Source organism: Leptonychotes weddellii, chromosome 14 (genome assembly GCF_054177405.1).
Source record: "Leptonychotes weddellii isolate Sample4059 chromosome 14, ASM5417740v2, whole genome shotgun sequence".
Classification (NCBI taxonomy): domain Eukaryota; kingdom Metazoa; phylum Chordata; class Mammalia; order Carnivora; family Phocidae; genus Leptonychotes; species Leptonychotes weddellii.
Window position 1 is genome coordinate 46,055,653 of NC_138382.1, and position 22,252 is coordinate 46,077,904.

General features: G+C 39.5%; 1 protein-coding gene across 1 annotated transcript in view; it reads right to left on the reverse strand.

Annotated features, from left to right (window-relative positions):
- RIGI (RNA sensor RIG-I) overlaps positions 1-22,252 on the reverse strand; it is a 32,304-nt gene that overhangs the window by 1,098 nt on the left and 8,954 nt on the right. Inside the window, exons 3-15 of the mRNA XM_081804073.1 lie at positions 21,640-21,662; positions 21,283-21,384; positions 20,729-20,882; positions 19,927-20,185; positions 18,070-18,232; positions 16,469-16,588; positions 13,268-13,425; positions 12,133-12,268; positions 10,759-10,907; positions 8,484-8,574; positions 6,027-6,197; positions 4,651-4,802; positions 1,100-1,243 (exon numbers count right to left, since the gene is read on the reverse strand). Of these exons, the coding sequence (XP_081660199.1) occupies positions 1,100-1,243; positions 4,651-4,802; positions 6,027-6,197; positions 8,484-8,574; positions 10,759-10,907; positions 12,133-12,268; positions 13,268-13,425; positions 16,469-16,588; positions 18,070-18,232; positions 19,927-20,185; positions 20,729-20,882; positions 21,283-21,384; positions 21,640-21,662 (1,822 nt within the window). The remainder of the gene's footprint in view (positions 1-1,099; positions 1,244-4,650; positions 4,803-6,026; positions 6,198-8,483; positions 8,575-10,758; positions 10,908-12,132; positions 12,269-13,267; positions 13,426-16,468; positions 16,589-18,069; positions 18,233-19,926; positions 20,186-20,728; positions 20,883-21,282; positions 21,385-21,639; positions 21,663-22,252) is intronic.

Below are 22,252 nucleotides of genomic sequence, written 5' to 3' on the forward strand. Positions count from 1 at the left end.
TCACAGAGGGCCATTTCAATAGAAAAATCACTCAAATTGGAGCTGAAAGGACCTTTTCTAGCTAAAGAAGCAGATTCATAAAGGCATGGGAATTTGCTAGTACCACTCTTAATATTCCGCTTCTCGCTCAAACAGATGGACTGATTAGAGACTTCAGCTTTCCAAAGACCAAGGACAATCCTAATAACTCATCATCTGAACCAGCTTCCCCTCTATCAGCAGCAATGCAGTTACAGCCCATTTTTGTCTTTGGAGATTTTTCTATCCAAAATTTTTAAGAAAAAAAAAATAGAGAAAACTAACCGGCAGATGTTTTTAAAATGAGATATTTTGTTTTCATTATAAAAGTGATCCATATCCCAAAAGGAAAGTTTAGAAAACATAAAAGTAGAGAGAAAAAATCATGGAGTCTCACTGCAAAATAGTAATATATTTCAATATATTTCCTCTAGTCTTTTTTTCTGGACAAAGATAATTTTTTGATGTTTTTGTTGTTGATGGTGATGGTGGTTTTGTCGCTATTATTTCACACTCCTACTAAAGTCCCAGCATATTTACAACCTTGTATCCTTGTTATTTTTTCTACTTCACCATCGTTTGTAAGAAGTTTTTCATTATACATAAGCTTTGTGATCATTTCATTTAATAAACTTTACTTTGGAATTACTTTAGATTTATAGAAAAAGTGCAAAATTGTCCAGACATTTCCTGTATCCCCTTCACCCAGCTTCCCTGAATGCTAACATCTAACATACCACAGTGTATTTGTCAAAACTAAGAAATTAGGATTGGAACCTTACTGTTATCTACAGATTTTTACTTTTTCTAATTAATACTCTTTATCTGTTCTAGGATCTAACCCAGGATACCCCATTCATTTAGCATGACCATTATTTTTAGTGGCTACATAATATTTAATTAAGTAGCTGCTTCTTCTTCATTGTTAAGGGTTTCAAAACTTTTTTGGCTTTTTAAAATATCATGGCCATGACAACAACAAAAATAATAATATTCTTACTATAAATATCTCACCAATAGAGAGTAAGCTTTGATTAGTGCTAAAAAATGACCCAGTGCTCTTTGCTCAAAGGCTGCTTACCTCCACCACTCTGATGTCAGCTGTATAACATGCAAAGCCCTTGCACTTCCGGCAGAGCAGCTTTTTATTTTCCTTATCAGGTACAGGTTCTACTTTTCCTTGACTATCCCTGATTAATTTTTCTTGAATCTGTATCTGGAGAACCTACATGCAAAAACCCAAAAACCAAAAACAAAATCCACTTAGCATAACGGTATAACTAGGAGGTATTTACGCACACGCACATACACCTGCACATACATGTTTATTATCATTCATTCATGTACAGCTTCCATAAACATACAGTACCTGGCTTTGTTTATAAAAATCCCATAGGTAATTTTATTGGGTTCTCCTAATTCTTTGTTAGTGTTTAACTGTGACCTCCAATGAGCCTTTTTAATTTTTGAATCAAAGATGCCCATAAAGGGAGTGCCTGGGTGACTCAGTCGGTTAAGCAGCTGGCTCTTGGTTTCAGCTCAGGTCATGATCTCAGGGTCCTGGGATTGAGTCCCGCATCAGGGAGTCTGCTTAAGGATTCTCTCCCTCTCCCTCTTCAACTGTCCTTCCACTCTCTCACTGTCTTGCTTTTTTTTTTTTTTTAAAGATTTTATTTATTTATTTGAGAGAGAGAAAATGAGAGAGAGCACAGGAGAGAGGGGAGGGTCAGAGGGAGAAGCAGACTCCCTGCCGAGCAGGAAGACCGATGCGGGACTCGATCCAGGGACTCCAGGATCATGACCTGAGCCGAAGGCAGTCGCTTAACCAACTGAGCCACGCAGTCGCCCTCACTGTCTTGCTTTTCACAATAAATAAATCTTTAGGGAAAAAAAATGGTCATAAAGTACTAAAGATGTTCATAAAACAGTCGTGTGACCCCTGCTTTCTACTTTAGTAGTTGGTAAAATTTTTAAATCCTTCATAAATAAACATGTATTGACTGTTTCAGGCATAACTACACCCACTTCTAGGGCAGAGACCTCTTAAATGGAACCACAGGCAGAAGAGTCCCCAGCACGTAAATCTTTTTTCTCTCTCCCCTTCCAACCACAGAGAGTATTGTTGAGTTACAGGAAAGTTAAATGCATGTATAGTATGACTGCATTCTATTTCAAAACTTACAACTAAGAAACTGGCCATTATAGGGGTGCCTGGGTGGCTCAGTCAGTTAAGCGTCTGCCTTCGGCTCAGGTCATGCTCCCAGGGTCCTGGGATCGAGCCCCGCATTGGGCTCCCTGCTCAATGGGGAGTCTGCTTCTCCCTCTCCCTCTGCCCCTCACCCCACTTGTGCTCTCTCTCTCGCTCACTCTTTCTTTCAAATAAATAAAATATTAAAAAAAAAAAGAACCTGGACATTATAGATAAAATAAACCTAAGAAGATTCAGAAGGGAAGGCAGACAGCTAGAAAACACAAAACCCTAAGAACAAAATGGTGGTGAGCAACCTGGGTTTTCTCATATATCCCAGACTTAGGGCTGAAGGAACTGGCAACCAGAAGTGTCTACGGACACAGATAAAATAAGTGTCTCAACAGAAGCCTACTACTCTCTCTAGCCAAAGGACCAGGAAAGGGGCAGCCTAGCGAGACAAGAAACTTTTATACAATAGCTGTTCTACTCCTGCCAAACATCACAGAATAAAACAAACAACTGTAGCCTAACCGCAGCCCATGCCAGCAAAGACTGAAGGGGTACCTAGATTTCCACCTTAACGAAGCATCTCAACACTCCCACCTAATGGCGTCAGAGAAGGCCAAGCAGGGAGCCATGCTCTCAACCCTGCCACATGGTAGCAGCCCTTGCCTGTTAGTGGAGACCCTGCAGGGAGCCAGAATGCCCACCCCCACCCACGGAATGACCAGCCAACAGGTCCCGGTTACACTGGTTCTGGGCTCCCTCTCATCCTTTACCACCTCTGCCCATTGTCTATGGCTGTTAGGGCAATCCCAGATGCTATTCAACATATGTGTAACCTGTGTTTTCCTATCCCACTCCTCGTCCTGGTGAGCTGGCTACAAAAGAGTCTGTGTCTGGCCGAGCCTCCATCTCCCTCAAAAGGCTTTTACTCTTTTTTCCTGCCACACGAGTCTACGTAGTTGGTCACCCAGTGGAAAAGACAAAAATTATGGCATGGATATTAAAGCTATCATGGTTTTAAAGACTTTACTGCCAACATCAACATATGCTACAAAACGGGAAGATGACTCTGTGAAAAACCTCTATTTTTAGTAAAATTCAGGAGGAAAATTAAGAGGAACTAAAAAATTTCCTTGCAGTTCTTCTCAATGAAAATGTGGAAGAAGTATTTTTAAATATTTTAGTCTCTAAACTTTAGGAAGAAATGTTTCTAAAAACGAGTAAATACTGACATAAAGTTGTCATTTTTTGTCCTAAAATACGTGTTAAGTTGCTTTAGACCACTGCTCAAAACTTTTTTGAGCAAAGAGATTATGACTTTTTAAAATTATGGACACTATGGAGTTGGTCTACTGAATTGTAAGGTTCATCTTTGTGAAGTTAAAGTCTGCCTCATGCCTCTGTCCATCACAATACTCATTTTTTGAGCACTTACTTTTTTTTTTTTTAAAGATTTTATTTATTTATTTGAGAGTGAGAGAGAATGAGAGACAGAGAGCATGAGAGGGAGGAGGGTCAGAGGGAGAAGCAGGCTCCCCGCTGAGCAGGGAGCCGGATGCGGGACTCGATCCCGGGACTCCAGGATCATGACCTGAGTCGAAGGCAGTCGCTTAACCAACTGAGCCACCCAGGCGCCCCTTGAGCACATACTTTATTCCAGGCACTGTGCTGGGCAATGCATATACTCCATTTTATCTTCCAAACTGCCCTGTGAATTAAATACCATTACTTTCCCAACTTTACGAATGAGGAGACAGATGATTTAAGAGACAGAGTAAGTACCCGAGGTCACACATCTTCCAGGTGGCAGAGATCCCAAGCTGAAAGTCTCTGCAGAGGGTCTGGAGAAAGTACGCGGTGCCTGTGTGCCTGTGTGTGCGTGTATGTGGTGTTTGTGTTTCTTGACTTTCCCCAGTCTGGTTCCATGCTTCTGTGTTATAAAGGAAATTACAGTAAAATGAAGGTCACTACCAAGAGGCTGAACTGAACAGATAGGCCACTCCACGGCGTGCATTCATACCAATATCTACAAGCAGGCATTCTAACACATGCGCTGTCCCCGGGGAGCTTTTTTCTGAGGACTCTGGGTGTTAGAGAGAGACAGATTGGAGGGAAAGACTGAGAAGGGCTGTGTTTTGCCATGTTAGGGTGCAGTCCTCAAGATGAGCTGCCGACTTGAGGGTCATCTAACTCAGTTTGCCCTTTTATAACTAAAAACCTCACTTCAAATATTAGCACTAATAACATATATTTTAATCTCATTGAGACCTAAAGCAGAATGAACTGATGTTCACTGCAGGACAAAATTTTAAGCATAAACTTATTGTTCTCATGCAACACTCAGAGCAATATGATAAAAGGCACCAACTATCCTCATATTCTGTTTGTTACTCATGGTCAGATTCTGCAAGAGTGACACAGATTAAAAGACTTACCTTTTCTTTAAATACTGCTTTATCCCACGTCTGAAGCCTTAAAATGGAGTCATTCATCATGTTTTCTTTGTATATATTTATTTTTTCTTTTTCAATTACATCAGCATTGCTGGTCAGAAGGAAGCACTTGCTACCTCTTGCTCTTCCTCTGCCTATCAGAAATAAATACCTTATTTGGTGTCTTTGACTTAAAACTGATAAATCTGAGAAGAAGTAAACAAAGGGGTACTCCTAAAATTCAACTTTCATAGGAAAGCTTTCATAGGTAGGCTGAGCTGTTAGAGCATGGACTCCAATGCAGGTGTGCACCTTCATATTAAACTACATGTTAAACTAGGAGCCCACCTTAGACTGGCTTCCTTGGGGGGTCAGTCTCCAGACAGTATAATTGAACAGCTACATTATCAGAGACAATGCCTTAAAGACAATCCAACATGAATACTCAGGAGGACACTGTGAGCACTGTAAGATGAATAATGAACAGATCTTCCCTCAAGAGCCTTCAAAGAGGTGGGGAAATAGATATGTTCATAGCCATCAGAATATAGGTGGAAATAATAAGTGTGATAAGGAAGATAAATGTAAAGAACTATGGGCATTCGAAAATTTTTTGCCAGCTGAGGGAATCAGGGACAGGTGGGGACAAGAGGGAGGAAGTAAAACAAAGATTATCAGTAGCAGTACATGAGCGCTTTCTTCAACAAGGAGAAAATGATGAAGTCAGGTTGGCAGAAGTGGATAATGAATAAAGGGGAAGAATGAGAAATAGATTGGAAAGATAAGCTGGTGCTGGATTTTGAGCTTTTTAACATCACATAAATTGGGAATGACTAGAGACTCTATATAGGGAAGTGACATGCCCAGAGCTGTTTTTCAGGAAGTAAAATGGCGGCTGTCGTTAGGGAAATTGGAAAAAGTAAGAGAGGCTAGTTAGAAGATCACCTAGTTCAAGTGAGACAGGAGAATTCTATGGAGTATCTCTTCTAGAATACAGGGGGCCCATCATTACCACAAGCACAACCATGAAAGTTCCACACATTGGCTGCCAGAGTCTCAATCCAAGTGGGAATTATCTTACCATAAATATGTCCGTCAATGTTGGTCAAGTAAACAGTATTCATCATAAACAAGAATCAAAATAGGGTATATATTAGTGGGCAAAACTGTACCCACACAATCCTGATCAAGTAAGCCACCATCAGGGCCAAAGACGCCAGAGTCCACTGTGCCAATGGTCATACAGCCACTATGGCTCGGTAAAGGAGAAAAGGCCAGAAGCACAATGACTGGGACAGAGTACGTTTCTAAATGACAGACACGCTCACAAATCAGACAAATTGGCAGCCATTTAGTCATGGCATCAAAGCTTTTCTCACCTCTGGTTTGGATCATTCTGATGACATTGCCCACATACTCATACAGGATGACCAAATTACACTGAGCAATGTCAATGCCTTCATCAGCAACTGAGGTAGCAATCAGAATCTTTTTATCTCCATCGGTTCTGAATGCATCCAATGCACACTTCTGTGCTGGGAGCGTCATTCCTGTGTCAGAGTCAGAGGGCATTCATTATACAACTCACCAAAGAGGGAACTTTACCCTCGAAAAATAGCCATTAATTATGGAATGCTTATTATGTGCCAAATACTGTGAAAAGTGCTTTATATTCATGATGTCAAAACAACGCTAGACAGTAGGGCCTATTCCTAGCCTTGTTTTAGAGAGGACATTATGATGGTGTTTAACAATTTGGACTCTGCCCCAAGACTACGTGAGTTCAAATCCCAGCTGTGGCACTAACCAGCTGTGTGACTTCAGTCATGTTATCTCAAAACAAATACTGATTTTTTTAAAAAAAACTATCAACAACTATCAACAATTAATAGTTTTTTTGCAAAACTATTCATCATAATGATTTTGCATATGTATAGGACTTTATAGCTGGCAAAACAGTTTCACAACTAAGTACTTACTGGAACTTCACAAAGCCCTTTTAGGCTGATGTGGCAAGTGTTATAGTTCTCCTTTACAGATGAAGACTTTGAGGTTTTGGAAGTATGATAAACTGACAGGCTAGTTAGTGGCAGAACCTAAGTCTGAGACCCTAACAGTGTGCGGTTCTCAGCCAGTGATATACTGAGAAGAAAAAAGAATTTCAGTGGGCTCCACCTCCAAGTTAATAGAATTTATATAAGTTCTAATTTTTTCCAGTACACTGGCAGCCAAAATCTTCAGATGTATTTTAAGGCCAAAACAATTTCTTTTTACCATCCTCTTCTACTGAACGATGAGCATGCCCAAGACAGACACCATACTTCATGAATTTCTAAACTTACTCGTCCACTTGTTCATCAAACATTTATTCAGCAATTATAGTTTGTCAGGTAAAAATACATGGTTAAAAGGTCCATTTTTATCTACAAGGATCTCATGGAAGAAGGATATCAATAGGAAGCTATAATTCAAGGTGATGAGCAATGAGATGGAGGCAGAATTGCATCTATGGAACAGGGAGGAGAGACACCTCTACCAGTCTTGGGTGGTTGGGGAAGGCTCTTCTGCAGAAGCTCAATAACTGGTAAGTTTCTAAATAAATGTGGATGGATGGATGGATGATGGATGGATAGGTGATGGATGGATGGATGGATGGATAAATGAACAAACAAGAAAATGTCTTGAGTGCTTATTTGTAAAGAAATAACAAAGTTTGAAAATCAACTCATGTTAGAGTCAGACTGCAGAGAACTTTGAATTCCAACTGCAATAATGTGGTGTTGGACTTCATTTGGTAAGTTAAATTTTCAAAATCTGAATATACTTTTTTCGATTCATGAAGTTTAAAATTTGCATAAGGGGAAAGTGCAAGAGTAATGACTGAGGACTGACAGGATAGGGACTGCTTATTATACACAAAACTAAACAGGAGGAACAGAGTGAGGATCTGTCCCAGCTGGTCACTGAGGGGTGGGGAGCACAGCTATGAGAATGTCAGCTGAGGGCTGGCCACCCAGGGATCCTGCTGGAGGATTACAGAGGCAGCCCTTCATCCTTCAGCCACCGTAGCTGGATTTCAGGATTGTGTGCTTGAACTTTTTTTTTTAATTAAAAATATATATATTACACATAAAAGCATCTATAGCTTAAAAAACAATAAAATGGAAACAGAACATTTTTATTTCCAGCTAATCTTAATCTACTGATTGAGAATTGGAGAAAAAGAGTGACGTGCTCAAACAATATTTTTAAAAATAACTTTGGTTTTGTCTGCAGGACCTATGGGAAGAGGAGATGTCTACAAGTTTTTGTATTCGAACACTGTGATGGCTTTCTGATGTGTCAATGTGGCTAGGCTGAACTACAGTACCCAGTTATTGATCTAGGTGCTTCTGTGAAGGGAATTCGCAGATGTAATTGAAGTTCCTAATCACTTAACATTTAAGTTACAAAAGGGATTTCATCCTCAGTTGACCTGACATAATCAATCGACCCTTTGTAAGAAGGCTTAGGCATTAGTCCCTGAGCTCAGAGACTCCAAACAGCTCATGCCTGTGAGGTTCAGGCCTGCTCTTGACCACCTGCCCTATGGATTTCAAATTCACTTTGCCAGTCCAGTTGTGCATGCTAATTCCCAAATCCCTATGAGTTTGTGTGTGTTTGTGTACACACACACATAAACAACATATAGGTATATATGTATGTGTGCATAATCTCTTACTGGTTTTGCTTCTCTAGTTGAACCCTGACTGATACAAGCATTAAAAAAGAATTTGAATATATTATAAATATTCTTATAGATACAGTATCCTAACTCTAATTCATATATATAGTACCTGTGTTGTGATTTGTTTTGCCACGTCCAGTCAATATGCCAGGTTTTAGAAAGCTGAGTTCAGAATTTTCTTCAATCCATTTCTTCAAAGCCTGAAAGTCAAAAGCAATTATCAGTTGGACACTATCTGTAGAACACATCTGTGTAACTATTAATTCAATGCTGATATACTGCAAGAAGAAAAAAAAACTTTTAGTAAACAGTTCAGTCAGTTGTCTGACTGACAAACCTGAGAATAAAAGCTTTTTGGAATTGAATTCTATGCAATAATTAACTATAATGGTTAAGACCTTTGTGATCTGATACAATTTAATCTCTACGACATCCCTTATTTAAATGAAAAAAGCAATGTTTGGAATAGTGAGTGTGTAAAACTAATAAGTGAGTTTTAGCAAGATCTCAGGACATAAGATCAATATACAGAAATCAGTTGTATTTCTATTCACCAGCAAACAAGCAACTACAGGTACAATTTATAATAGCATTAAAAAATTGACACTTAGGTATACGTGTAATAAAATATGTGCAGAATCTGTATGCCAAAAACGACAAAACAGTGATAAAAGAAACCAAAGATGTAGTAGGTGGCCTCTCGGTTGGCTCCCAGTGATCTCCACCTGCTGGTCTTCAGATCCTTGTAATCCCCTCCCTTCAAGTGTGACCTGCTTCTAATGAATAAAAAATGGAAGAAATGCTCACTTCCAAGTCGAAGTTACAAAATGACTATGACCTCTATATTAGGCATACTCTCTCAATCCCTCTTGGATCACTCACTCTAGAGGAGGCCGGCATGCTCTGAGGCAGCCCTATGGAGAGGCCCACATGAGTGAGCTCAGAAGCACATCTTCTGAGGCCCGCCAATAGCCAGGGAGGTATGGTTGGAAGTTAAGCCTTTCAAGTAGAGTCTTGAGATGACTACAGCCTGGGGAGAGATCCTGAGTCAGAAACATCCAGTTAAGTTGTTTCCAGATTCCTGATCCATAGATATTTTAAGAGAAGAGTTTGTTGTTTCCAGCCACTAAGTTTTGAGGTAATTTGTTATCAGCAATAGGTAACTTATACAGAAACTATATAAATGAAAAGAGAGAGATATACTATGGTCATGGATTGGAAGACTCCATATTGTTAAGATGTCACTTTTCCCCAGTTTTATCTATTGATTCAATGCAATCCCAAACAAAATCCCAGCAGACTTTTTCATATATGTGAGTGAGCTGATTCTAAAATATAAATGGAAAAGCAAAGGAGGATAGCTAAAACAATTTTGAAAAAAGGAAAAAAGTTAGAGGACTCACACCATAAAGCTAATCAAGACAGTATGGGAAGGGTGAAAAGATAGATGGATATAGATGAATGGAACAGAAGAGAGAATCCAGAAATAGACCTACATAAATAGAGCCAACTGATTTTTCAAAAAGTAACAAACGCAATTCAGTGGAGAAAGGACATTCTTTTCAACATACAGTCCTGCAGCAATTGGATATCCACATACAAAAAGAAAAAAAAGCATCTTAATCCGTAACTCAAAAGGGATTGTAGACCTAATTATAAATTGCAGAACTATAAAACTTTGACAAGATAACAAAGAAAATCTTTGTGATCTTGGATAAGCAAAGGGTTCTTATATACAATACCAAAAGCACAATCCCCCAAAAGAAAAAACTGTTAAAATAGACTTTATGAAAAGTTAAAATTTTCAATCAGTAAAAGATACTATTCAGAGAATTAAAAAACCAGAAGAAAATATTTACAAATCACATTTCAGACAGAGGACTTCTGTCAGACTATATAAAAAACTTTTTAAACACTCAACAATAACATGGTATACAACTCAATCAAATCCTATTTTTAAATGGGCAAAAGATGTAAACGGACACTTCACCAAAGAAGATATATGGATGGCTACTAAGTTTATGAAAAATGCTCAACTGCATTAGCTGAAATGCAAATATAGTAAAATGAATTTTCAAACCCTAGGGAGATACCATTACATGCTCAGAGAATGGCTAAAATTTTTTTCAACTGACAAAAAAATTTTAAAAGTATGAAGTCCTTGTTCTACAGGTACAAAGACTTACTATAAACCAGAGTGATGAAGATAGTGAAGTGTTTGTATAAAGATAAACAAAGAGAGAATCAGAACAGAATAGACAGCCTAGAAACAAACCCACACATATTTGGGTGGGTGCCTGACTGCAGAGCAGTGAGGAAAGGACACTCTTTTCAATAAAATGGTACTGGGTCGATTTGGTATCCACAAGAAGAAAGAAGCTTACATCCACAAGTGCTCTGGTTTTCACAAAGAGGATGGTTCTACTCTCTGGATTTAAGTGATACTCCTCTTGCAAGATGAAGGAGAGATCTTGGAGTTTAGGGTTCTCATTGCTGGGATCCATGGAAACACTTTCCAGTTCCTTCAGCTTTTCTGCAAAAGGGGAACATTCTATAAATGGCTTATAAATTCTACAAATTTAGAACACACTGTGACCTTTAGCTATAGTTCAGTTGATCTCTCAATCTTTGACCAGAATTCCAAGAGTAATAACCACTGCTTTAATGCATACATTAAATGCAGCAATAAATGCATACTTATTTTTCCCCAGACAGCTGGGTGCTCAGTGCATAGCAGCACACCACTGGGCTACATTTATGTATACTAAATACTTTGATATAGGCCAAACTAATTTATTAGCAGTAATTACCTTTGGGAAAAGAATTTTGAGAGAGGGAGAAGGCCTTACTTTTTATTTTAAATCTTCCTATAAACTTCTTGATACATGAGCAGTAGGATTATGGGCCATCTTGGTTTTCTTCTATATATAAATTTATATATAGCATATATAAATTATAATCTCTCTAAATCACTAAAACACTTTTTTAATATTTTTATTTATTTATTTATTTTTACAGATTTTATTTATTTGACCGAGAGAGACACAGCGAGAGACGCAACACAAGTAGGGGGAGTGGGAGAGGGCTTCCCGCTGAGCAGAGAGCCTGATGCGGGGCTCGATCCCAGGACCCTGGGACCATGACCTGAGCCGAAGGCAGACGCTTAATGACTGAGCCACCCAGGCGCCCCAAACACTTTTTTTATATTTTTAAAGCATAGTAAAATTACTAAAAGTTGAACAAAAAAATGCCACTACCTCTCAACCATGAGAGATTTTGGACTCCGGGAAACAAACTGAGGGTTGCAGAAGGGACAGAGGGGCGAGGAGGGGGGCAGGGTAACTGAGTGATGGGCATTAAGGAGGGTGCATGATCTGATGAGCACTGGGTGTTATATGCAACTAATGAATCATTGACCACTACCTCAAAAACTAATGATGTACTATATGTTGGCTAACTGAACTTAAAAAAGTCTCTTATAGATTAAAAAAAAAAAAAGCCACTACCTATTATAATTTTTATGGGATGTATCCTTTGCAAATCCTATTTTTCCTTTTTCAAAATAAGAAATAGTGTAAGCAACATATTTTTTCCATAAGTACCAGATTTCACTGAAGCTTAATAGTCCTGCTGTCTATAATTATCTTCTTAAGCCCAGGACAACTCCTGAGCATCACCGTACACTAAATATAATACAAGTATCCTGCCACTGGAGTCACCAGGCTCCAGTGGCTTCTTCCTCTGGAAACACTACCCACCTTCGAATCTCTGAGTGAGATGCTGCTCAATCTCATCAAATCCTGCAGCTCGGACATCAGTGAAGAAGTCTTTCAAGTAATCCAGAGCATCTTTCATCCGTGCATGCTCATTGATAATGAGGGCATCATTATATTTCTGTTTAAAATGAAAACTGAGTTTCAGTGTTTCCAAGGTCTAATGCATTTGCTGTACTGAAATTCAATTAGCTGTACTTAGCATGGAACTAATTTTTAAAATAAGCTCTTCTTAAATCTATCCAAACTTAGTTTTTTAAGATGAGTGGTTTCTAATGGTACTGCAATAAAACCTTTGAACCAAATACTATTTAAAAAATCTTAATCAGCTAGAATCATTAATTAATTAGGATCATTTTGGAGTCTAGAATTACACCTTGGAAGAGAAAGAGAAAATTACAAGAAAAATGCATGTCAAAGATTAAAAAGCAAAAAACAAAAGCAAATCAACTTCCGCATCAACTTGCCTCGTGATTCAGACATTCAACTTAATCTCCTCATACATCCAGAGCCATCAGGGAATTGCAACAGCACCTGTTCAGAATGATGGCACTGACCACCTACCCCAAATAGGCAGCTAAGTTCATTAAAATTCTATAAATGCATGCTGACTGAGTGCATTTTTAAATACTTTCAACAGCATGATAAGCAGAGGTGATGGTTGTTGTTTCTTAACTTCTTGGTTAACCAGAAAACAACCAAAGACCCTGGGTTTCTGAGCGTGTGGCTTTGCCAAAGTTAAGAAAACACCTGCTTCAAGATAAGGCAACAGAAGTCACTTACTGAATTTTCAAGATGGCTGTCACCAATCACATATCTACAATCATGTTCATCATCCCCCAAATTTTTCCAATCGTGTCAATCATGGGAATACTAGAGGCACATGGTATAGAACCCCAGCATTTGTTTCTATCCTGTGGCTGCTTGTATTATGTTTCAGTAAGCTGACAGAGAAGATGCTGAATGGGATAACTTTAAAGTTTGCCTCATAGGAACCCCTCGGAAAGTTCCTAAGTGAGCTCTTGGAAAAGGGTGAAAAGTTGATGTTCTCTTGGCTCCCAGAGCAAAGCTCCCAGTAGGTACTACAACTAAAATATGTCGCTGCAAAGAAGCCACATACCCGCAAGTGGGAAGTGTACAAGTACAGGGCTTTACAAATCCTGCTCTCTTCATCTTTGTCGGGCAACTGAAACACCATGCATGCCTTCTGAACAGAAACGATCCATTGTTCATATTTCTGTGTTCCAAAATTCCTATTTTGAATTTGAGATACACTTTCTGAGGAAAAAAAAAAAGTTTTTCATTGTGCCATATGGTCAGTCATTTAAAGTTCTAAGCATGCCTCACCCTCAAATTTTCTTTCTTGCTCTCTGTAAGCAGAGTATTCCTCCTGAAACAGTCAGTTTGCAGCAGTAGTGAATCTATGTTGGCACGTGATTTCTTACTGAATACTTTGCACCAAGAATCAAAGTGTCTTACACTCAAATCCATTTCATTTTCACAAACCTCTGAGGTGGATGTTATATTTTACAGGTGAGGAAACCAAAGCTCAGAAAAGCAAAGTAATTTACCCAAAGTGACAGAGCTAGCATGTGGGGTGAGTGCAGGAATGCAGATCCAGGTGTGTCTAATACTGAAGGCTTGCCAACTCTATGAGCTGACGACCAAAGCAGCCCAGAGGTAAAACGATGGACAGGAAAATATCTAACTTTGCCTCTAACAATAAAGCAGTGAATAAAAACAATAGGTCTCATGAGCTTCATCAGGGAGATATTTAAAAGCAAGTGAGAGAGAACTCAACACACTCTCTTCTACCTTGCTACGAACTTAAGCTGTCTGATCTCCACAGCACCATTCACAGGGCCGAGCAAAAAACAGGCACTCAAAAGATGCTCGTCGTGGATGCTTCTGTATGTGTGCATCTCCTAAGCTACGCCTCAGTTGCTCGGTCCAAAAATTGAGCATCAGCTGTGGTCCAGGCTGTGTGCAGGGTGGTAAAAGGATGCAGAAAACAGAAGAAGCCTATTCTCAAGTAGCTCAGATCTCCAGGGCTCCCTGGGAAGAGCACAGTTTAGTAAAACTCACAGGCAAGAGCTATAATTCTGGGTTAAACTGCTCCTCTCACCCATTCATGTTTAGCAAGAGGAACAAAGGAGGCTATTCAGACAAGTAGCATTGACATGCTTCTTTCCCAGCTCCAACTACAAACAAGATGGTCAGCAGTAAACCAGATGAATTAACAAGTATTTCTTGAATGTGAGTAGGTGTGAAAATGAGCTAAGCAATCTGGAAGTGAACAGCTGACAGGATGTAGACTGGGGAAAAGGTACAGGTAGGGAATTAGAAGTGGGGGGAATAAGAAGATAGAAATTCATGTCTCTCCACCCTTCTGCTACCTCCCTAGTTCAGACTACATCATAATGTTCCTGGAAAATATGACGGCCTCCTAACTTCTTGCCTTGGTCCCTCCAATCCACTGCCCACTCAGCAGCTAAAGAGAGAGTTTCCAAAATTGCAGATGAAACATTTTGCTACCCCACCACTTAAACGCCTGTAGTGGATTCCTCTAGCCAAAATCCTACCCAGTTCTCAGGATCCTCTGTGATCTAGCTTCTGATTCTCATCTCCAGCTGCTCTGCTTCCTGCATTTGACAGGACTGATGGAAGTCCTCATACCATCTCTGCTTTCCTGGCCTTTGCACATGCTGTTCCCTCTGCCTGAAACACACCTGATCACCACCATCCACCTACCCTATCCCGTTGTTTTATTATTCCTTATCTAACTTTGGCTTTACCATTGTTCTGGAAATGCCACAAGGGCAGGAGCTGTATCTCAGGGTCCATGCTATCGCCCCATCAGCTAGCACACTGCCAAGCACCAAGTAGATGACAAGTAAATGAACATGTTCAAGGAACCGCTAAATCAAAGGATCCGAGTAGGGAAGGAGAGGAAGGTAAAACTGGAAAGAAAAGTAGAACCAGATTGTGCAGGTAGGGCCCAGACTGGCAGGTTAGAGGCTTAGAGAGCTTTGCTTGTAAGGCAGATTCAAGCAGGATACTAACATGATAAAACTGGTATTTCAGAAAGATCAACCAGGTAACAGGGGGCTGAATGGAAAAGTGAGTGTGGGTGGGCAAACCAGCCAGACAGCAGTCAGCCTAAGTCCTAAATCAAGCTGTGAAAGAAGAGAAGAGAAAAAGCAAAATAAGTGTGAAGAAAGGTGAATTCACAAATTCAACATCTCCAAAGCTGCTCCTAGTTCTGGAACCAGCACTCCCTACTGGTATATCAACAAGTGTGCAAGCCAGAAGCCTGGTGCAAATCACTCCCACTCCCACCCAAAGCCGGCTGGCCATGAAATCGGAACACTTCCTGTTTGCAGTGCTCAGCGCGAGCCTCCTCCTTCCACCAGCCTGTCTTGACTGCCTCTGGCCCTCTTTGTTCACTGGTATTCTTATCACATCGCGAATCAGTTTAAAATCTTCAGATGCTTCCCCCTGCTTTTAGGACAAAGCCTTTCCTGGTCTGGCCCCTGCCTCTCTAGCGTCACTCCTTTCTACTACTCATGCACTGGGAATACTACGAAATGCTTGCCGTTCCTAAAACTTTTTCTTCCATCAATGCCTTTTCAACCTCACGTGGTTGTCTCTCCTTCTTAGCTTGGCTGACTTCAAGACTGCCTCAGGCACCACCCCATCCCAGGAAGCTTCCCTGCAGCTCATTCCAGGCCAAAGTTCCTACGTGCTCTCAAGGCACCGAGGTTGTACCTCTGCCCTGCTGTGTGGGAGCTACTCACATCTGATTCTCATTATTGACTGTGAGTTCCCTGAGGTTGGGACTATGTCTTTAACCTTGTCCTTTCCATTAGCTGGCACAATGAGTATCTGGTGAATGAATGAAAGAACAAAAGAGAGAAGAGAACTTGGTAACTTCATGAGAGAGTCTCAAAAGAGGAAGAACCGAAGATCACTGCCTGTTGCAATCTGAGCCATCAGGGAAATGGTGGCTTCATTCATATAAATGGGGAAGTCAGAACTTAGAACTTTTCAAATTAGCTAATTTGAAAGCCATGAACTGATTTAAATATGGTATTGTTCAGGTATGTATGTCCAGAGATTTACTTTGAATTTAAAAAGAAAAAAAAAAGGAGGAGAGACTAAAGGAGGACTTACAGGTTTCCTGAATAACCTATAATCAGGAAGGTTAACCTCTTGATTACGGTCTTGACCCTGTCTGAACTGAAGAGAATGCAAAAAGACACTAGTGAACAATATATGGTTATTCCTAAATGGAGAGAATACAAAATGAGATTTATCTCACCGAGAGTTACGGTACCGAGTTCGTCAAAGATATTCTTTGCCAGACTCTCTGTCTCCCTCATCAGCTGTGATATGATGCATTTAAATCTGTCAGTAGTCCGTGATTCCACTTTCCTGAAAACTAAAGCCATTAAAACAAAGTGAGTATTTTTCAGGAAGAACACATCATAGTTCGAAGCAGGCATCTGCACACCTTTGTCTGCCTCTGCTACTTCTTCTGCAAGACCTGAGGCCCCAAGCTCACAGGGTGGTAGTCTAAATGATGTATCAAATGCTCAAAAACCTTGCAAGAGCTCCCGAGTGCTTAATGCACAGATTCTAACATCTCTGTCTTTCATGGTCTGGGTCTAATCCAACTTCTCATTCTGGTTTTCCTGTTATTCAACATGGAGCCTCTACTCTGACAAGGGTGGTATCCATCTTATCTCTGCAAGTACAACACTTTTTAACCCTCTCTTCTTTGATTTTCTCCTTTCCCACCCAACCCCCAGAAGCGCTCACACTGTTCCTAAAATTCATTATTGCATTGTTTCTGCAGAAACTTAATAACTGCCTACCACGTGGCACGTTCTGGTGATAAACAGTTGAAAAGAACACAGTCTGTGCTCCAGAGAGGTCTGTGTTCTCAGGGGAGAGAAAGGTACATTAACCAAATAATCACAGTAAACTGCCATAATGTAAGTATGTGCCAGGTGTCAAGGGGCACAAGGAAGGAAATCTCTAATTCTTCCAAAGGAGGAAATGCTGGGGGATAACTAGGGAAAGAGGAATGAAGGAAATGCACTTGAGGAGCCCAGAGGAATGCAGCATGGTTAGACTTATAGGAGGGGGCAATGAAGTACAGAGGGCAGAGGGGACTGGATTCCAAAGAAGTTTGTACTTGGTACTAAAAAGTTTAGATTGGGTACCTTCCCTAAACTCCTTACAGGCAACTCCCAGGAAGGAACTGAATTGCCCCTCCCTGGCTATTTGATGTGTGTTTGCGATGCCTTATTCAGTCATACACTATCCCCAGAGCAAGGATGAAGGCATATATGTCTCCTCTTCTGCTGTCTCTTGCTGGGTTAGTATAGCATTGGAATTTAGTAAACATTTGCTGGTCAATCTTTTTAAAAAATCATATTGATCTGCTGAGGAAAAATATGAACTCAGATTAATTTCATTTCAACCCATATCATCAGATACATTATTCAAATAATGAATGATCACACAGTATCCTCCTCAGGCGTGCAACTCAAGGAAGGACTGAGTCCAGGTCTTGGCCATTTACATGCTTTGATTTTCTCATCTTGTCTCTCTCATTGTTAGTATCCTTATAAGAACTTTATCAAAAACAAAACAAAAACAAAAAAAGAACTTTATCAAACTGAAGAGTAAGAATGTTTGCTTTCAACAGTCCACACTCTTGAGGTTCATCCATTGCTTGAGGACAGAGTTTGATTGAGGAAAGAGGCATGAAATGTAATTATTTCCCAAGTTTGGGGTTAAATATTTTCTACCAAACAGAAAAGGTAAAAATTCAGTATTCATCCAAATGTCTCTGAACTAGGAAAAGCAGAGGGTAACGAAGTTCTAAAGGGCTTGTTACTGGATTCCACTTACACTTCTGGGGCTTATAGACAATTTCTTCCAATTCCTCCAAGTTGTCTTTGACTGTTGCTATCACTGATGTGTCAAGAGAAGCACACAGTTTGCAGATATATTCCATGGCTTCCATTGTGTTTTTGGCATCCCCAATGCCAACCGAGGCAGTCAGCCCAATGACCTGTGAGGATCATTCCAAATTGTCAGACATCTGGAAAACAGCATGCCATTTCCACACTCCCTCATGCAACCCTTTCCTGCTAAAGTAGGGGTGTTTGTTTGTTTGTTTGTTTTACTAATTAAAAAGTAAGAAAACTAATTTTTTCCCTGATATTCTCTATGACACTGCAAATGGAAAGGTCCCCATTAGGCAAAGCAGGAGTCACAACTTATCAAATGAACACGAATTAGCAAAGAAACCAAGAGCAAAAACCATTTCAAGGTAGGACTTCTTTCTTCTCTACCCTTGTGTCCTACATGATATGCAGAACAACATACTAAAAGGAAAGGGACCAAATCAGACACAACTCCATTCTAAACGCAACCATGTCACACTGGCTGTGGATTCTTGGACAAGTATCTTCAGCTCTCTTTAAAGTTGGGAAACAATAGCTATTTAAAATGGTAGGTGTGTGAATTCAGTAAGATAACATTTGTAAAAAAAAAAAAAATTAGCTTAATGGTCACCTAATAATTTATGTCTTCCTTGAATAGCCACTCAGTAAATACTGAATAATTGACTCATTAGCAAGGAATCTAATCAACCACCAATTTTTTTTCTAGAACAAAAAGCTGTAAGAAATGTGATTGCTACTGAATTTTGTCTGTGGGTACCATACTGAATTTCTTCTAACCTATGCTTCCTAAACAGGTAGTTATTAGGGCTAGAGAACTTTAGGTACTGTGATATTGGTATACTATAAATTCAGGGTTTCCAACCTCATCTGGATCCTTAATGTAACCAAGAAATTCTTCTATATATTCCTCTTAGTTCTCTCTTTCATTTCAAATTCTCTCCATGTATCTTGAGCTCTGTCCCCCATTCCTATCTTGATTATTCTCAGCAAATAATTTGTCTACCTCTTCTACACATAAGAGAAAAGAGAGATTAAATGCCAGGGATTCCCTACCTTTCCTGTCCCCATCTAAGAACTACTCTCTCTCTTGACTCTTCTCACACCCTCACCTCTGATGACACCAAAAATGGTGTCCCATCTGCTCTTCTCTACTAATGCACATTCCTGCCTACTTATCCCATACCCTCTGGTCTCTCCTAGCATCTTGTTCTATCGATCATTCCCTCTATCCCACTCTGCCTCACCTATTGCTATTTACCACTTCACATTTTACACTCAAATGATATGGAAGACCTTCAGGACTCTTGGGCACACCATGTTCTCTCATACCTCTGTGCCTCTGGACACACAGTAGCGCTTCCTGAAAACCATCCAGTTATCTACCTTGTACATTCTTGTTAGTTTTTACCTAACTTCTGTTGGGTTTTGTCTTACTTTCACAGCACACTTACGAGTTTTCACTTCTGTTCTGACTACACCGTACCCATCTCCATAGTGTGCCATCACCATATATTATGACACAATTCTTACATGTCTGGCTCCCCATGAACCTTCACCTGTTTGAGATTTATGTCTTTCTATATTTGTATCCCCAGTGCCTAGCACAGTGGATAACACAGGGGGGCACCTAATGCATATTTGTTAAGTGAATAAGTGAATGAACAAATAAAAATTAATGAACTATACAATATGGACTTAGGACCTGAGAAGACCATCCTCAATGTGGTCAGTAGAGTAAGTAAATAGGATTTAAGATGGTTATAGCTCTTCTGAGGAATCCACCCGACTCTGGAAATACCTGAGGCAGTGGGTCTGAAGAATCTCCAAGTTTCTGATCTAGATAATTAAACATGATCATATTGTAAGGATGGTGTTTACCAGTGTTGTGACATTCATCAAATATCATCAAAGTAAAGACAGAGAGTGATGGAATAGTCCCATTTCTAAGGTTATTCACAAGAATCTGTGGAGTTAAAATGATGATGTCATTGTTCTCAACAATCTGTTCCATTAAGATATTCTCAGATGTTGCTCCAGAAACACCTGCAACTTTGTACCTGGGAAATGACAGAAATTCCCTATTACCAACCATGATGTGAATGAGGAACCATAAAGACATGAAACACTAGGTCAGAGCATTAACTGATTAAGTTCTCCCTAACTCCAAAAGGAATATATGGGAGACAAGTGCTTAGCACAGAGCCATACACATAGTAAATGGTCAACAGCTGCAAGCCAGCTAAAACTGCTAGTAGAGTATGTTAATTCCTTCAAGTCTTAAGAAAGAAAATAGTACTTAAAGGAAAGAGTAATATTAAAGAAGTTATAAAATCATTAAAAAGTTAAATGTGTCATTTAAATGTAAAACTGATCTCAAGTCATTTACTTACTCTGCAAGAGCTAACCAAAGGAGTTTAGGATTTCAAGCATACCTAACAAAAGAGACTTGCATCCATGAAAAATTAATTACATCTAGATTATATAAAAGCTAAATCTATTATAAATTTTTGAATCCTAGCTTTCCAAAATTAAACTAAGCTGAATACACACCAGTTAAATGAAGCTAGAGAAAAAGAAATGGGACCAACTGTTATACCTACCCAAGTTTTTCAAAATATTTGGAGAACACGGATTTCTGCTGTTCATACACTGGGAGTTGAATAGCAAAAAAGACAACCTTCCCCTTTTGTCCTTGTGGAAATTTTTTAAGATGATGTTCACATATAAGAAGGGAAATAAACGTTTTTCCACAACCTTTTAACATACAAAGAAAAAGAAAACATGTAATTGATATTATACTAAAATATTTCTATAGAAAGGTAATTATTTTTGGCTCCCCTAAAACCACTGCACCAACTAATAAACTAGGAATGTCGACAGAATTTATACCAGGACAGAAAAATATCAAGTTACTTCCTAGGTAACATGCAAATAAAATAGTCAAGGCATAAAGCAAGCTAAAACAGGGCATTTTTCTTTCCTTCCTCAGGTTCCTTAAAATACCTGGAGACTATATTAATGGGAAAGTTTTCTCAAAAGATATATGGAACAAGGAAAAAATGGAAACTTGTCCATTTTGTCCCAGTATTCAATACAAGAAAAAAAAGGAAGCAAACACAGAAACAAACCATGTAAGTAGTGGCAATCAACTTACCAGTAGGAGCACATATTATTGTGTTTTTTCCTTCCTTAGCAGGCAAAGCGAGCTCTAGTTGGTAATTTCTTGGCTTCAGTGGGGTGCAAGTAGGAGAGGCTTATGTAATACAAAAGGAATAAAATTACCAAGTAGTTACAGTTCTGAGGAATCAAGGAAAGAGCTATCTGTCATCAAATAGACAGGAATTCTGACTTTAGCAAAAAAGGGCCTCATTTAAGAAAATTTAGAATCCTTGACTCTTGTTAACCATTCCAGCCTCAGCACTGATGTGAAGTACAAAATTCTCCCTCAGTGACAAAGTCCCAATGGCAAGAATCCTTTGAAAAAGCCACAAAGATTTCTTTCTTAAATAACCTTGGAAGTCTAGTAAGGAGAAACTAAAGCAAGAATGGCCTAATTCAGGGCAAGACAGATGGCCACTGGTTAAAAGGAAATGCTATATGGAACAAAACAACAAATCCCTCCTAGATCTCTGAAAAGCAACAAACTATAAACAATGAATTCCCAGAGCAATCTCTTATTGAAGAGCAACCATGCTTTATAATTCTGCAGGCTCTCCCATGGTATCTTCTCTCAATAGGACCAGAAGTTTCAAAAAATAACCAGAGGCTTTTTTTCCACAACAGATAAGCGTATAGAATGTTACTACTAAGACTGTTGAATCTCAGATCTGTACCTCTAAAACAAATAATGCAATATATGTTAAGAAAAAAAAAAAAGAAGAATAAGAAGGTAGCGGGAGGGGAAGAATGAAGCGGGGGAAATAGAAGGGGTAGACGAACCATGAGAGACGATGGACTCTGAAAAACAAACTGAGGGTTCTAGAGGGGAGGGGGGTGGGAGGATGGGTTAGCCTGGTGGTGGGTATTGAGGAGGGCACATTCTGCATGGAGCACTGGGTGTTATGCACAAACAATGAATCATGGAACACTTCATCTAAAACTAATGATGTAATGTATGGGGATTA